The sequence below is a fragment of the Manacus vitellinus genome, unplaced genomic scaffold, assembly GCF_001715985.3.
Source record: "Manacus vitellinus isolate BGI_N305 unplaced genomic scaffold, ASM171598v3 scaffold_10_pilon, whole genome shotgun sequence".
Lineage (NCBI taxonomy): Eukaryota > Metazoa > Chordata > Aves > Passeriformes > Pipridae > Manacus > Manacus vitellinus.
This window is the reverse complement of record NW_021938838.1, coordinates 5049999-5067058: the sequence shown is the minus strand read 5'-3', so window position 1 is coordinate 5067058 and position 17060 is coordinate 5049999. Positions and strand designations below refer to the sequence as shown.

Here is a 17060-nt window from a genome sequence, read left to right as displayed (position 1 = left end):
ACCTCTAGAGAAGCTGGGAGGCAGAATAACCACTCTGTTAATGACTGTCCTCAAGAGGGAGCAGCACCAGAAAACAGCTGTAGTTCACTGCATACAGAAATATGGTTTGGTTACCTGGGTGAGTGCAGATGGGAATTTCCATCGGTTAGAATGGAGGTGGTGAGTGTTTTGAAGCTTGTAATGTTCCCTGACGTCTCAGGGAACACCTTGTAATTATCAATCACTTAGAAAAGGGTAAACCTCCTTAATGGGACCTTAATATAAGAGAATAATATGAATACAAATTACCAAACAAATCCCATAGTTTCATTATTAATAGAAAAGCTGTGTTCTCACCTCAGTAAGATCTCTGTGGCCCCTATCACCTCTTACTTGGTCCTCAGTTCCTCATCCCTGGGCAATGACAAGTGCACCCAGGCCATCAGCTGCCACCACGGTCGTAAAGGATTGGAACAGTCTGCCCAGGGAAGTGGTGGAGTCACCATCCCTGGAAGAGTTCAAAAAACATGTGGATGTGGCACTTGAGATCAGGGTTTAATGGTGAACCTGGTGCTGGGTTTGAGGATTGGACTTGATGATTGTAAAGGTCTTTTCCAACCTTAATGATCCGAGGAAGTTTGAGGTGGGAAGGGTTGCAGGTCGGTATCAGGAGTGAACAGACCCCTCTTAGCAGATGGTGTGTGCAGGAGTCATGCAGCTGGCGGCAGCTGTACTTAAAACAACTCTTAATGGTTTTATTCTCCTTTTATTTATTTTCTAGTATACACTTTACAGCATTTGTGAGATTAACGATCAGGTGATGCCTTTGAGCAAAAATACACTATCAGTGGGAGGAATCAACATTTGACCAATACTCAGGCTTATCATAGACTGGGGAGAAAGAGCGTTTTTCACTGCTTCTGCTATTTTTGTATGTATTTAAGAATGTTTCCCCTTGGTTGGGCTTTTTGCAGAGAAGCATGGTAGGAGGAACAATATTTTTTAAAAAATGAGGAAACATGATTGTGAAATAATTCAGAAGAAAGAGTTTCTTTTAGATTTGGCTGGCTCCTGGTTTTGTTTTCACTTTGATACAGATGAGCAAACTCCCTTGTGACATTTAAGCTCCTGTGCTAAGCAGTTCCCATGCAGGACAGCTACATGGACTCCTATGTTTGCTATACACAGAGAGTAGAGAATTAAGGATATAGTGGGCTTAGCTTCATTGTTCTACCTTTGTTGTACAAATAAAATGAAATACTAAAAATACAACATTTCTACCCCTTTTGGGACAAAAGTAAATCTAAGCCAGCTGTGACGTTTAATCACCATTTATAGGATGATTACTTATCAGAAGCAAAGCTTGTAGTTGTCTCCTTAGAGCCCATCAGCCACAATAACACTGCAATATATAGAATTTTCATCACCAGAAAAATCTGTACATACCAAAAGTTACTTTTTGGTAGTTTAGTTTACTGCAGTAATGGGCAAAAGGATGCACATGATGATAATTTTCATTTTGTACTATGTTTTGTCTAAGGATGATGGCGAAAGAATTATGCCTCCCAATGCTCCTTTCAAAGATGACAAAGGTAGAGAAATGACATGAGTGGTGAGTGGTTGGATCTTATGAAAAATGAAGTTTTAAATGTGTACTTCATTGTCTAAATGCTCACAGATGACTTGTCTCCCTATAATAACCACAGAAAATGTGTTGGCAGCACATCACAATCAATAATCCATACTCCTATTTGTGTGCTACAGGCAGTCCAATATACCCCAGACATATTTCTTACCCAAGCTTATAACCAGATTCAAATCAGATCCTACGTTTGTGCCAAAAATTGAACGGCAGTCATCTCGCAGCAAATAATTCTGACTGACTGACTCAAGAGTCTTAAATTCCTAATTTTTCCCGAAGTGAAATTCACTTTAATCCCATATTAATGTATTTGTCTTTCAGCCACCTGTAAATGAATCCCATAGCCTTGCAGAAGGGATTGCACAGACAGTGGAAGGTACTGTACCTACGTAGCATTGTTGTAGGTTTTCCTGATCATCTAGATTGTGTAAGATCCTTTAACATTAATTGGGACGAGTTTTCTACCTAGGGTAATGTTGAATTTCTCTTTGAGGGTTTTTTCCACCTCTTCATCTTCAAGGGTTACAAACTCCACCAGATCCATGTTTTCCTTGTAGTTGTACGTGGTCTCAGTGAACGTCCACCCAATTAGTGCTCGGAAGCCGTCGGTGGTCTGGAGGGTGCAGATGGACTTCTTTGTAAAGAGGGAATCTGGAGAGGTCTGAAGGTAGGTGCACTGGAAACGGAAATCTTCCACTGTCCGTGGCTCAAGGCTGAACATATAAACCTTCCGACACTCTTTTTTCTCCAGCAGGTCAGAATTAGAGAAGTTCTGGTTGGGGATACACTGTTTCCGTCTCATTTTCTCCAGGTACCAGACGGCGTTTTTTTCCGTGAAGCGGAAGACGCCAGGAGCCTGGGGCTGGTCTTTCCCCGACACGAGCTCCATGGGCTGCCACATCTGATAGGACACACCAAAGCCTCCGTCAACGATGTAGGCTTTGCCGTCAATGACTACCTTTACCAGGAGGTGGGTCATGAGGGTGGCATACGTGTTTTGGTGGGGGTTGAACACATATGCTCCCAGGAAGCTGGTGTCGTACCCCAGGCACTTCAGGACCCAACCCAGCAGCTGGTTGTTTTCCATGCACCAGCCTCCCCGCTTCCTCTGCACGATTTTGTTGTAAACATGCTCCAGTTCCAAAGTAATTTTCTCGCCGCAGTGGATGCTGAGGTTTTCAAAAGGAACAGCGCGGATGTGGTGCTGGAATATATCAGTTAAGGTTTCCAAATCTTGCTTTTCAAGGGAGCCTTTATAGCCAGTTCTTGCAAAATACTCTTCAAGGTTCATGTCACCTGTAAAGGAAGGAATTGCGTTTTGGTTTGGTTTCTTTACTTCAGTGATTTATGATGCTGTGAAAAGCTGCCCTGGCTCTGCCAGCAAAGATGCTTTAATCTACTGAACCTCATCAGAGCAGCTCTTAAAGGTACCAAGTATTCATATCAAATGGCTCCCCAGGCAAAGAGCAGTGCATGTGAGAGTTTGCTTTTGTCTGAGGGGCATCCCTATAGCAAACAGCCGATGCCTTTTCAGCTTCCTATGTGGTGCTTGTGAAATGGGGATTTGCTGTATTTGCATTGTAACAGCAGGGTTAAGAAAAAAATAAAAGATCACGCTAGGGAGTACGTACAGGGGTTCATGAAAAATGGTTTAAATCCTCTGTTCAATGCAAGGAGTGTCAGTGGGGGAAGCAGTGTTGTCTGCCAGCTGGAGGGAGGATAATTTGAGCTCTTTACATGAGTCTGCCACTGATCGACATGACAGTAAATTGCTTGTTCAGTGCACGTCGCTCTTCCACCACTTACAAAAAGTTAAGATGATACTCCTGCACATTTTGTAAAGTGTCAAGTTTTATTCAGATAACTTTGACTGGAAAAACTCTGACCTCTGAAAGAGTCACAGACAACTGATCTGGTCTATTGTAGAAATGAGTATTGTAGAAGCTCATTTTGGTGTTGGAATAATGAATCCTAATGGAAGTGAGTGACCCCAAAGACAAAGAGCACATCTGCCCTGCATCTCACAGGGTGCCCTGAAAATGGACATGGGCTGTTTTACACCTCTCTAGGCCTTTCTTGAAACTCACTTTAATCCTTCCAGAGAAGGCATGACCGAGAATTACCCAAGCCTCAGACAGTGCAACCTCAGCCTGTGCTGACTCCTGACCTGCCTTGGTAAGACTCCTCATGAACAAGATTTCTGGATGAGGAAATACTCAGCTTCATTCCTGCCTTCTAATACAGTGAAAGCCACTCACATTCATCTGGCTTTTGCAATGGCCCATCACAGTCTCTGGCCACTGTCATGAGCTGGATCCTTGGTAGGTATCTGGTAGATGCTGTTTGTAAAATACACTGTAGATCATCTGCTTGGGTCTGGAGCTGGGCACAGAATGTTTTGAAGGCTTGAGCCTTTGCAAAGAGAGCACTGAGCATTTCAGCAGTTCAGAACTAGTGCAAAACTTTAGCTTCTTGCCAACACACGAAGCTACTTGGAGATCTTTTGTGCATACACAGTAAGCTGAGGTTTAGACACGTCTTAGTGACTCAGGAAGACTATTGTATTCAGATAAATTCAGCAGTGAACCATTGAAGGTTTACTGCAAGCTGGAATTTCTCAAGATGACTCTCAGTGGCAGATTCGTGCTGTGCCTGTAGCTGGTGCAGAGGCAGCTGTCCAAAGTGCATGGAGAGCACCATCAAATCTACACTTATCTGCTGCAGAAAGGAATTTAGCTTCCAGTGATATCTCAGTGTATTGTTGTACTATTTGCTAAGTATAACATGATTCAGGGCATTTTTGATTTGCAGAATCCAAGTATATCTGATCCTACTCGCTCTTATTGTGGATGCTAAACAGATCACACCTGCATAAAGCTGGTTCTGGAGTTCATATTATTTGTAATTTCTGCCTGCAGCTCCATGATGTGATTGATCAGCATTAGATCTGGACTGGAGATGATGAAAGCTACTGTTCTTTTGAATTATGAGCAGGTCAGATGAAAAGGCAGGTACTGAAAGGGCAGGATACTGCAAAGGCAGGTGCTGAAAAGGTAGCCCCCCAAATGTGGCTGTGATTTATGCAGAGAAAAACATCAGCAGAAGAACTTTAAAGAGCTGTTTCTAAATGTGCAAATGAAGGTGCTCATGCAAAAATATTCCTTACCAGGACTATACACACTGTCAGCAATTCCATTGTTAAAAACATGTTATTTGTCTTCCTTTATCTTAATATCTCAGCACATGGATTTTCTGGGTTACACAACCTGCAGTTTGTAATTTTTTTTTAAAGTTGTTTTTATTCCCATAAAGCAGAATCTATTGATTATTAGATTGCACTTTTGCTTCCTTTGCACTTGCAATACTTTTAAATAAATTTAAAAATCTCAAAGCATCACTTCCATCAAGAGGTTGCAGTTCTAAATTTGTATCTAGTATTTATATCTAGTATTGTATCTAAACAAAAGAATCCATATCTCATAGTCAATTGAAGCCTCTCCTGAAGAGTAAAAGGTAGAAGAATTGAAATTGCATGTCACTTTTTTGCCCTCTTTAAGAGTTCCTATTTAGCAGGTGATATTTTAGCTCTATATCCACATATTTTTAGAACATTTTTCCTAAAGAATATTGCTTATGTTATTGCCCATGACCTTTACCGTCATAAAGCAAGCAGGGGTTTTGTTGCTTTGTTTGGAGGGATTTTTAAGAAAATAAACTTACCTCTTAAGAGATCCCTTTTTATTTATTGAGGTATTCAGTTTCTGGGTGGTTTGTTACAGTCAGTGAAGCCAGGAGTGGATGCAGATTGTGAGGGTTGTCTTTCTAAGCTCTGCTGGCCCTCGCTCCTGAATCTTAAATTCCAAGAAAGGGCAGAGTCCACCCAAAACGAATGCACATTTTTGGACTTCACTGATCCATGAGCAAATTAAACTTTGTTTCTTCTCTATTAGTAGATGTTTATGCCTTCCCCTGGTTAAGACCAGAATGAACTTGTTTTCCAGATAAAATAATTACAGTGGGCAGTTGCAAACGGCTTTGTAACTTTTTAAAATTAAATTATGGTTATTTTGCAAACCAGTACTTTGTGGTGGAGGATGGTATCTGTGTCCTGGTGGGTCCACTGAATTGCTGAGGCATTGCAGGCTGGGTGTTCCCATGCTCCATGGATGCACAAAATGACACTTCTTTGCCCTTTTTAATCTGTTCAAACCTTCAGCTGCAGCAGGGAGTTATTTTGGAGCTGCCACACCTAACAAATACCACCACAAATACTTATTTGCACAAAGTAATGCATTTCCTCCTCCTGCATCCTTAAAGCGTTGCAGTGCTGCTTATTTAATTCTCTCCCTGCCAAGCACGTCCCCTCTTCATTTGATGGAGGTGGAATGTCAGAGCAGGTCCTTTTTGGGAAGGCAAAGAGCACATTAGGCTGCACCTGGGAAAGCACCTGAGTTTTAGGCACATCAGGTGCTCCGTGGGTCTTGTGTGGTTGACTGAAACAAGCATCAAAGTCTTTTCCTTGGCTGAAGACCGATGCCCTTCTATCTATAATACTGTCATGCCCTCTTGACATCACAAGAGGGTTTGGTCCTAAAAGTCTAGATTATATTTTGCAAAGGCTGATCTAACTTTGATTTTTTTTTCCCCAGGTTTGATAGCAAAAGCCTGATTTTTGAGAACTGTTGAGTCATCTTGCTTTCTATGAATTTTCCTTCAGATTTAGAGACACAGAAATATCAGACTCAGAAAAAATGGGATGCTCAAAATTAAACATCTTCTGAGGGGTTTTAGATGCCCTTGTATAAATAACTCACTTTAAGTCAATTCCTAGTAAAAGAATAGGATCAAGTCTTTCCATTTATCTCATCAGAAGCTAATCAGCACCTAATGGTGTCTTGTTTTGAGAAACTCTTAACCTTTCTTTTTTTCTAGTAAGTCTTTGAAAGCCAAATTCAGCTCAACTTTCAGACTTTTAAAGGAAGTGAATAATTTGTAAAACTCTGCTGAGAAGATTGGAAATAACAGCAAAGAGGGTTAGAGGTCTTCTGTGTAAAATGGTAACAGCTTCTCCTTCTGCATCATTTTGGTCTCCTTTGATGCAAAATATACCTGCAATAAAATGAGTTCCAGAGAGGTGGAACAAAATGTTAAGGAGTCAAAAAGCAATTTCCATATGAGCAAATCAGAGGTAGTAAGACTCTTAGTTTCCAAAGAGGGAGAAGCTTAAGAAAACTTATGCAAAAAGTACAGGCAGTTAACTAGCAAGGTACTTGAATTTACCAAGGTTTGTGTCTAGTTCAACTTCAGAATCAATTAATGTAATTAATGTTAATTTTAGAACTTTTCTATTGGATACTTGATCCATCTAGCACAGTGCTAGAATTAGATCTTATCCACTAAATTAGGTGGCAAGCCACGGACATTTACTGGTACAAGTTTGTTCTCTAGCACTATATTGAATTTATCTTTCAGTGTCTTCTCAAGCTCTTCATCTGTAAGAGTTGTGATGTGCACCAGGTCCATGTCCTCTGTGTAATTATACTTCATCTCAGTCAAGGTCCATCCAACTAAGCCAATGAGCCCTTCAGTGGTCTGGAGACTGCAGAGTGACTTCTTCCGAAGTATGTTATCTGGAGACACTTGTAGGTATGTGTTTAACTCCTGAAAGTCATTTATATGTCGTGGCTCAAGAGTGAATCTATGTATTTTTCTGATGTTCCCCAATCCTGGAGTGTCAGTGAAGTAAGGAGTCTCACTTTGCTCAGGAATATAATGCTTCCTTTTGACTTTCTCAAAGTACCAGGTGCCATTGTCTTCCACGAAGCGGAAGATTCCAGGGACCTGGGGTTGATCCTTCCCAGAAATCAGCCTCAGTGGCTGCCACATCTGGTAGGCACCACCAAAACCGGCATCCACGATGTAGGAATTTCCCTGGATCACCACCTTCAGCAGGATATGGTTCATCTCAGCAGCGTATGCCCTCTCTGCTGGGTCATAGCTATTCCCACCAAGAATGCAGACGTCATACCCTAATTCTTGCAAGGCCCAAAATAAAAGGTAGTTGGTTTCCAGGCACCATCCACCACGTTTCTTGCGCACGATCTTATTGTAAATGGACTGTAAATCCAGTTCGATGGTCTCCCCGCAATGCATGCTGAGGTTCTCAAAAGGAATGGCCTGGATGTGATGCTGGAAGATGGCTTTTAAGGTTTGCAAGTCTGCATCCTTATGGGGCTTGTTGTAAGATATTCTTCCGAAATACTCCTGAATGTTCATTTTGCCTGTGTGAGCGGAAAAACAGCCAGTTACTGCTGTGCAGCTGCCAAGGGCTTCACTCCTATTTCTGTAACACTGGTTAACCAGCCTGCAAACATAGCCTGGGCCATTTTATTGAGGATTTGAAAGAAACTTTTGCCCCTGATATGAGACAAATGCAGGCTAGACCTGCCTTTGCCGTTTGTATTTCTTGAAAAAGAGACAAAGATGGGAGTAGGTGACAATAATGCTTTCCCTCTCTCAGATGTTGCCTTCAAACCAGATGGATGTCTTTCCTATGGGAAGACATACCACAGAGTCTCTGGCCACAGATGAGGATCCCACATGACAAGTTTTCTAAAACTGGCAAACAACAGGTTTGCAGAAAAGCTGTTAAGACCATACCAGCATAAAAGTCACAGCAAGTTCCCACTGTTTCTTTTACCAGGTAAGCAATTCTTTCTTTATCCCACAGGTAATTTAACCAGAAGGTTTTACATTCATGGCTTCATTTAACTGGGATTAACATCTCAGTGTGTCACCATTTTAGACAGGCTTCCATGTGAAGTAGATTGTTGTTTTCGTAATCTCTTAAATTTCCCTGTGGAGTTTAGACAGGGCTTTGGCCCTGGCTGTGAAAGGAAGGAACTGTTAATTTTTCTAACCTAAGGATTAGAGGAACTGGTAATTACTAAGAATACATACAAGGTGTATTCATCATCTTTTGGGGTTTTTTTACCATCTTGTACAAACAAAAACCTTTTCTCTCAGCTCGAATTATTGGAAATATTTTGTGTCTTTAGGTCTTTGATCCCCTTTCCTTTCATTATGAGAAAGATGCTGTCATTGGTACTGGCTGTGTGGTCAAGGTGCAAAAGGCTCCCTGTAACACTTCTAACCCACTGACTCATCTGGTCTCTGCAAGGATTTCTCTTGCCTTTAGTTTAGATTTAATTTGGCTTTTTTTCCACGGAAGGATATTTGTCTTCCAGAACAATTCACAATCTGCTAAGGGCTGTAGTAATTTCTAAAAAGTCTGAGATTTCTTGCTCAAAGTCCATCACGTGTTCTCTGGGAAGATTTTCTGAAAATCAGTTGATGTGGATGAGATGCAAGAAACTCCCTTCTGGTGACTATTCTCAGCTTTGGTCCAACTGCTCCCCCCAGCAGTTTGACCCCATGACCATGGCAGCACTCAAGGGAGTGCTGGGAGCTTGTGAAAATCCCACCTCAAACCCATGGGTGGAAACACCCCCGCCCCAGCAGGTGAGCACATCAGGTGACCTGATCTCCAGACTTTAACCCCAACCTTGATGCCAGCAGCACAACTCACATGAATTAGTTGTATTGCTCCTGATCTGCACTGGTATCAGGATTCAGACTGGCTGATGCAAAGCCACAGGAAAATATGATAGAATAGAGGCCCATCCCAATAAGGGAATAAGAAACAAACATTTTCATTTCAAAAGGACCTGAGGAGGCTACATGAAAAAACAGTAATGTCTCTTTGATACTGCATTTTATGGGTTTTTTCCATCCCTTTTTTTAGGACAAAGGCACTCATCTCTGGCAGGATATGCTTTGAAACACTTGTAGGAAGCTATTCCCTCCCCAACACACAGTGCACAAGTATGCTGGCAGGTTCATCCTGTGGTCTTCTGGTTTATTTTTCTTTCTATTCTCACTTTCAGCAATTTTGCATAGCAAGATAGAAACATCTTTTCCCTGTGATGGTGTTGAGCTGAATCTCTGTGACCAAGAGGGCTCCAGGAGAATCCATTAATTAGCCTAGTGGGTGTGATACCATTGAAATTTGCCTTCAAGCAAAAACCCGATGAGTCCCTGCCCTGGTCCAGCAGCTGAAGACCTGATGCCCTCCCTACAACCCATCTCCTGGGTCTGGGTGTTCCCACTGCTCCATTGAGAGCTCAGCAAATAACCAGTTCCTCTCTTCTATCCATGAGCAACCTCCCAATGGAGAGCCTCCGTGGGGGGCTGGCAGTGGGGCTTTAGGAAAACACATTTTGGGAAATTCTCGGCCTGTGCCTCAGTTTCCCCAGCTGCCCCTTCTCTGGCCTCATCAGTGTAAAGGCTGGATCAGAGACAGCCTTTGGTGGCTGACAAAACGTGCTCTGATCTCAATGAATACTTAAAGAGGTTTAAGTATAATAAAGCTGCACTACATCATCAGGGACATCAGGGAGCACCCACATAAATCAGTGTTTACTCCCTCGCCTTCCCAAGGGCAGATTTTTTTTCTTGGCACCACCATTCCCACTGTGCGAGCGCTGAGGCTGCAGCAGTGAGCAAGCCCTCGCCCAGGGGAGAGTTTTTGTTCCAAAACTGAGTTGCCAAATATCCCAAGCCTCAGTTCAGCCTTGTTTACTTCTGCTCGTGCAGCAGCTGAGCTTCACTCAGCATTCATGCAGCTTGGGGGGTAGTGAGAGTCAGACATTAGTTCTGCCTGCCTGGAAGAGCCCCTGGGGATCGCTGTGTCCTTCCATAATTAGGGTATTAGCAACAGTTCTTCTCTGCTAAAAATCATGAGGGACTTCCAAGGCTGGATCCTCTTGCACATGCCTGTGCTATTTGTTTGATTTTTAAGTCACGATGTGAGTCAGTAGCTGGCTCAGCATAAAGGGGTTAGTTTAACTCTCAAAGAATTGCTGTACTTGGAAAACGCCCTTGCCGTGCAACACACACCGTTGGCCCCTGTGTTCCTGTGATTTGTGCTTTGCTAATATGCCTACAGTGCCTAGCACATGGTATGCAGAGCCACAGGGGTGGGCTTTCCCAAACTGAACTTCTGGGCTGACCCAAGGCTGCAGGGTGAAGTTAAAGATCAGGTACTCAGTGCTTACCTCTCAGGCAGTCAGCTCAGGCTTTCCACGCTGGTTTGCTCCAAAGTTCCCAGGAAGAGCTGCTCTGGGAACTGCTGCCCTTAAAGGTCCAGGCTGCCTTTACTGCCTGTCAGGGACAGTGTTATTCTCTGTGTTATTTTCAGTGTTATTCACAGCAGTAAAAGAGGTGAGAATTTCTTCTTTTATAACTGTTTATATTCTAATTGTTTTATTGGTTTATTTATACTGGCATATGTGTAGATAGCCTTGTTATGACGGAGGGCCTGAAAATGATCCAGCCCCCAGATTGCTTACAGTATTGAGTAGATTTTAACCTTCCACGTTACTGAATGAGAACTGAAGCCCTGCAGAAGTACAAAGGAAAAAAGCAGTATGAGTATCATGACCAACTTTTGTAAGTGGTTATAACCTATAAACCCATCCCTGACCCTGCAGGGGCTTCAGTCCATGGGGCACGTTATGGGTGCTCCCAAGCTACAGCAGCAAAGAAATAGTGCAAATTTTGATACAGATTTTATATTGTTGACACTCATGTAGTCTGGATTCCTGCTGGAAGTGACTAGTGATAGTTATCCAAGGCAAGAAGTCACTATTTCATTGATAGGAATGGCAGCTGTTGAATTAGTCACACATATTCCTCGTGGCTGGTACCAGCCCTCCCCAAGGCAAGAAGATCAGATTTGCCAAGTCAGGTAGCTGTTTAAATCCTCTTGGGTTCAAAAAGAAGCCCTGTTCTCCAGCACCAAGGACACTGCTCCCAGAGAAGTCTGTGCTCCCTGAACCTGCTGTGCCTTTAAGGATCTGCCTCCAAAGTTAGTGACAAGGAAAAAACAAACCAGTGCAACTGGAGAGGAAGAGCCTCTTTTTTTTTTTTTCCCCCCTTCCAACAGCAAGTTTCATTTGGTTGCTCAGCAATAAAATCTGCCTCTGTGGATGTGCTGAGCAGGGGCCAGGAGTGCTGAGCTGTGCCATGGAGGGGCAGCAGCCCTGGCAGTGGCCAGGGCACATGGTCCAGGAGATGTGTCAGCAGAAAGAAAATGGTTTTCCCTGTTATTGCCCTTCCCATGTCGAATCTCTGGGGCAATGGATGTGATGCTCTACTCTGATCTTAAAGGTCTGTGATTTTATGTTTCTGTAGTCCTTGCTCTGAGTCTATGGAACTCCAGGTACAGGGAGAGGAGCAGGCACAGCCCCTTCTAGGTGTTTCCTATGTCTGTTCCCACAAAGGATGGAGCTTCTTGGCTCTGCATGGATCTTCTCCTGTCCCACAACTTTGCAAGACCTGCTTGGACTTTTGCCTGCATCCCAATGCTCTGCCCCAGCTGCCAGGCTGCTACAAGGACAAACCTCCTAAGTTTAGCTCCTTTAGCTCTTCCACTATTGCAGGGACCACAGAAAGACACAGACCACAAACAAGCCATATCCTGGGACAATTCCTTCTGATCACCTGTGTTGCAAGCTGCTGGTCCACACCATAAGAAACCCCTTTTTCTTCTGCAACCCACTACAGGATGTCATTAACATTTCATTTCCCTGTGGGGTGGGAGAGCCTCATATGCTATGAAGGACTATTGCACACCCACAGCCAAGCACATACAGATGAGTTTGAACTCTGGGGAGATGGGGATTTGGGGAGCTCGCTGTGTCTCTATGAAATACACTTTGAACGTGCAGAATAGCAGCAGCTTTTATTCACCATAAATTGCTAGTTATAGAAAGCTGCACATACTGCATAGCAAGTAAAAAAGGTTCAGTGAGTTATTGTGTTTTTAAAAGCCTTTGCTGCAAAATATTAGCACATAAAAATAATCAGGACAACTGCAGTGATTAATGACATTTTTTACTTTGGGAATACATGCTGTAATTTGGGGGGGGAAATGTCTGAATAATTCTACCACACAATGCTTTATTTATTTTTTTTTTTATTTAACTGTAAATCACTTATATAATTTACTAAATTATAAGTGCATAGTTGTAATGCTTCCAAGATTTGTACATGAAGGAACATCAAGTATCTTCTCAAAGGGCAAAGTGATCACATTTGAGTAATTTCTCCTACTAGAAATCTTAGCCTTTAGGTATGTGATTAAGATTCATCGTTTCTCCTTTTATCAATATAATTTGTATCACTGCAAACACATCCTCAGTAGAACAGATATATTTCAGATAAATAATTCTGTGCCTGTTTTTGGGTTCAGCCATAATAATTAATGTGCAATAACACTCAGAGTGACGAGAGGAACATGTATTCCCAGCAGTCTGCTGCTGGGTGGTAGCAAACAAAATGCTCAGGAAATGCTTTAAGTTCAAAGAAATACTGCTTTTTGGTTATGTCACTCAGAGAACAGGAGTCGGGTAAAGTCTGAAACAAGGCAGAATTGTCGCTAATATTTCTTATCATCTGTTTCAGGCCATAAATAACCTGTCCTTAAGTATTCTCACGGTGCAGCACAGGTGTGACACCATCTGACTGCCACGTGAGAGGGTGTTGTGGATGCAGGAGCAAAAAAGACAGGCTTGAGGAGCAAACTCAGCACAGGATGTCTTTGTTTTTCTGGCTGTTAAATTCCCAAAATAATATAGTGTTCATTTAAGAGGTGGATATGATTTTCCCCAGGTGGCAGCACCAGGTAATAAAGAAAGAGCCATGCAGTTCCAGCGTTCTGCCCAGCTGCTCTGGGTGTGTTTAGAGAAGCTTTTAAGAGATGAAAGGAGTAGGGAATGGGCAGAGTGTGCTCCCCGCTAAGCACAAATAGAGGACAGTGATTTGATTGAGCTGGAAAGGAGTTATTTGTACCCAAATCAAAAAGAGATGTAGGAATAGTTGTGAAAATCCATTTCTTTTCCAGATTCGTGCTAGTATGTTCTGCTTTACACTGGTGTAGATGGAAGGGAAAAGCTCAACCTTTAGAGGGGGAGGAATTGCCTGTAATGCCCCTTGAATTGAATTATAATTCAGGCAGTGACTTAGAACAGAGACAACCTGCTTGTATTGACGGGTACAAATTTCTTGTCTAGCGTTATATTGAATTTCTCTTTCAGTGTTTTCTCTATTTCTTCATCTGCAAGCATTCTGATTTCCACAAGATCCATATTGTCCCTGTAATTGTACTTCATCTCAGTGAGTTTCCACCCCACCAGTGCCCGGATGCCGTCGGCAGTCTGCAGGCTGCAGATAGACTTGGTCACGAAGAGCGAGTCGGGCGCTGTCTGCAGGTGGGCATTGCAGCCTCTGAACTCTTCAATGTCTCGTGGCTGAAGGGTAAAGAGGTAAATCCGACGGCAAACTTCATCTTCCACGTTATGGGAAGTGGAGGCACCTTGGTTAGGAACCCACTGCTTCCTTTTCACCTTCTCGAGGTACCAGGTCCCGCTCTCCTCCAGGAAGCGAAAGACCCCGGGAGTCTGCGGCTGATCTGTCCCTGAAATCAGCTCCATTGGCTGCCACAGCTGGTAGGCCATCCCAAACCCCCCATCCACGATGTAGGATTTGCCATCAAGCACCACTTTTAGCAGCAGGTGATCCATTTCCTCTGGGTAGGCGTCATGCTCCGGAACAAAAACTTTTGCTCCCAGAAGGGTGACGTCATAGCCCAGAGTTTTCAGGACCCAAGACAAAAGGTAGTTGTTTTCCATGCACCAGCCCCCACGTTTCTTCCTCACTATCTTGTTGTAGGTCGCTTCCAGGTCCAGCTCAATCGTTTCCCCACAGTGGATGCTGAGGTTTTCAAAAGGGACAGCTTGGATGTGGTGCCGGAATATATCTGACATGGTACCCAGGTCTGGCTTATTGTGGGAGCCCCGATAAGAAATTCTGGCAAAATATTCCTTGATGTCCATTCTGCCTCTGAGAGAAGGGTGGGAAAAAATAATAGGTTGTGTCAGAAGTGATGGAAGGCTCTTCCCATTCCTTATAATGGGGCGCTCGGAAGAGGAGCAGGATTTGACTAATGTCTGTCTCAAAGGCAGCTGAGTATTAGCGCTGAGAGAAGCCAATGGGATGCTGCTGATGAGCACAAATGTTATTTTTATTTGCTTCTTTTACAGCTGTGATGAGAGGCTCCAGCTGTGCTAAGCACATTTCAGCAGAGTTCCTGCCCAGCAAAGCTACAAATCTCCGTAGGAAGGAACAAAAGCAGTAGCAGAGATGTTTCCCTGCTAGAAATGATAGGAACTGAGACTCTCCAGATCTGAACTGCTCATGGTCTGACTCATTGAAGCAGAAGCAGAAAACAAACCCTCCCACTCTTGCAGAGCAATCCAGAGCCTCCTCTGCAACCAAACATGAAACAAATCTGTCCTGCTGTGGTATTTCTTCATTATTTAGGCAGCCTAGCACAAGCTGGTCTCACTTGCTCCTGCTCTCTGTGCTGGCAGTAGCAGATGTGACCTGGAGTGCAAAAGGCTGCTTTAGGGCAGAAAAGGCTGTGGGAGATTTTTTGCTGCATCTGCTGTGAGCTGCCTCCCCGCAAGCACAGCTTAGCTCCCCAGCTCTGCTAATCACAGCCCCATGCCAGCAGCAGGAGGAGTCCAAGGTTTGGGCCAAAACTACAAGTTTCAGGGGCTCTCAGATTTTCTGGCGTCATTTTTTGGGATGCATTTGCTCCTTCTACTCATGGTCACCCCAGCAGTGAGTGTCTGCTCATGGGTAAGGGAACAGGCATTGCCCCACCCTGGGATGGCAGAGGGCTCAGTGTGAGGCTGTTTCATAAATATGGGGGTGGAAAGCAGCTCAAACCCTCCCAGCCCTCCGTGGAAGGAATGGGATTTTGATGGAGCCAAGTACTTTTGTTGTTCCTCCCCAGGCACTGCAAAAATTCAGGCAACTGTAAGTATGCAGTAATATTGTTCAGATTGTTGACCCAAGAGGTCCCAAAATGTTCTTAAGTTCCTGTATACAACTCTCAAAGTAAAATCATAAGATAAACTCCAACAGTTCCAACAGGATTATATTCTCGATCTGATGAAAAATGGCACAGCCAAAATTGTATGGGAATTTTGGAATGATACTTTCAGTACATAAACAAAGCAATTAAAAATTCCCATTTGGTCCAATACCCTGGCAGAAGCAACGGGTGTTTTGGTTTGCCTCCCCACACCCTTTGAGATAGAAGCCTTACAGAACTCTTAACTGTTGTATCATGGCCACTCCCGTGTTTCAACATCTACAAGCAGGCCTGAGTGATCCACTGTGGGGTTAAGAGCATCAGATTTAGGGCATTCTCTTTGTTCAGCTCTTGCCTGTTCCCAAGATTTTCCCCAAAGCCCCAGAACTACAACTCTATTCATTTCTGAAAACTTGGCATAAGCTTAGTTGTTGTCGTGTGAATTTTAAACCAGCATCACCAGCAATGAGCTGTTTTTCCCTTTCTTTCTCCCTTCCTTCCCCTTTACCACAGCAGGCAGAACACATGTAGTAACTTTTACTTGCAGGGAGAATGTTGCTGTGGGCTTTGTCTGTCTGTCTGTCCGTCTCTTGCAGGTGTTTATAAGGCTGTTTTAACTGAAATAAGGCAGATGGCACAAATGCCCGAGTTGCTTCAGGCAGACAGCTGAGTAAATAAACCAGTGTATCTACGACACTGAGCAGCTGAGCTCTCCCTGCTCTGCCCTTACACCATTTCTGCTGTGTTTTGTCTCCAGCCAGATTTAACTTCCTGGTTAGACAGCGCTCAGCTACAAAGATCCAGGGGTTAAAATAAAGGCTTACCTGGAAAATCAGTTCAAGCACCAGGATACCTCCGGGATTTTGGGGGGGTGGTTCTAGGCTAAAGCAAGTGGAGTGGCTGTCTGTGCTCTGCCTAGCACAGGCAGGGCTAGGACTGCTCTCCAGCTGCTCTTCAGGGGAATGTCTTTTCCCTGAACTTGCTTTCACCCGCCTCTGTCAGATTGCAAAAGCTGGGAAAAAAAAAAAAAAAAAAAAGCAACAAACCAAACAACCTCAAAGGGTGGAGCATGAGAGCTGGAGTGAGCCAGCAAAGCCAGCAGCAGTGGCTCGACACACGTGCAAACCTGGCAGTTAGAGCAGAGGCTGCTTCACATTTTCACCTGTTTCTCTCTGTGGGGGCCAGCTCAGGCTGTCACCAGAAGGGTATGTTTTTGTTCCAGTAGCTTGCTGGATGCACTCAGGTGACACTTTTTTTTTTTTCTGCCAGGTATTAGGTTACTGTTTGTTTGGAAACGTGGGGAATAAATCTTGCACGTGTTCAACCTGAGAAGGATTTTGCACTGTTTCTGAAAATCAGCAAGATTTCGGTGCAGTAACTTGCACCTGCAACCCCCTTGCCCCAGTCAGCAGCACGAGAACTTCAGCGCTGCCTTTG

At 43.7% G+C, this 17060-nt stretch overlaps 3 protein-coding genes across 3 annotated transcripts; all 3 read right to left on the bottom strand.

The window, feature by feature from the left end:
- Nucleotides 1–729: 729 nt before the first annotated feature.
- LOC103758738 (arylamine N-acetyltransferase, pineal gland isozyme NAT-10) lies at nt 730–6166 on the bottom strand. The gene is made up of 2 exons (XM_008925035.4): nt 5342–6166; nt 730–2917 (listed from the first exon to the last, which is right to left on the bottom strand). Exon 2 carries the CDS (start codon nt 2910–2912, stop codon nt 2040–2042), a length of 873 nt encoding a protein of 290 aa, XP_008923283.3. The 5' UTR covers nt 2913–2917; nt 5342–6166; the 3' UTR covers nt 730–2039.
- Nucleotides 6167–6255: 89 nt separating this feature from the next.
- Nucleotides 6256–10830, bottom strand: LOC103758728 (arylamine N-acetyltransferase, liver isozyme-like). Its single transcript, XM_008925023.2, has 2 exons — nt 10738–10830; nt 6256–7902 (listed from the first exon to the last, which is right to left on the bottom strand). The coding sequence occupies exon 2, from the start codon at nt 7895–7897 to the stop codon at nt 7004–7006; it is 894 nt and encodes a 297-aa protein (XP_008923271.2). The 5' UTR covers nt 7898–7902; nt 10738–10830; the 3' UTR covers nt 6256–7003.
- Nucleotides 10831–12579: 1749 nt separating this feature from the next.
- Nucleotides 12580–16619, bottom strand: LOC103758718 (arylamine N-acetyltransferase, pineal gland isozyme NAT-3). Its single transcript, XM_018083812.2, has 2 exons — nt 16448–16619; nt 12580–14584 (listed from the first exon to the last, which is right to left on the bottom strand). The coding sequence occupies exon 2, from the start codon at nt 14575–14577 to the stop codon at nt 13705–13707; it is 873 nt and encodes a 290-aa protein (XP_017939301.2). The 5' UTR covers nt 14578–14584; nt 16448–16619; the 3' UTR covers nt 12580–13704.
- Between the last annotated feature and the right edge of the window lie 441 nt (nt 16620–17060).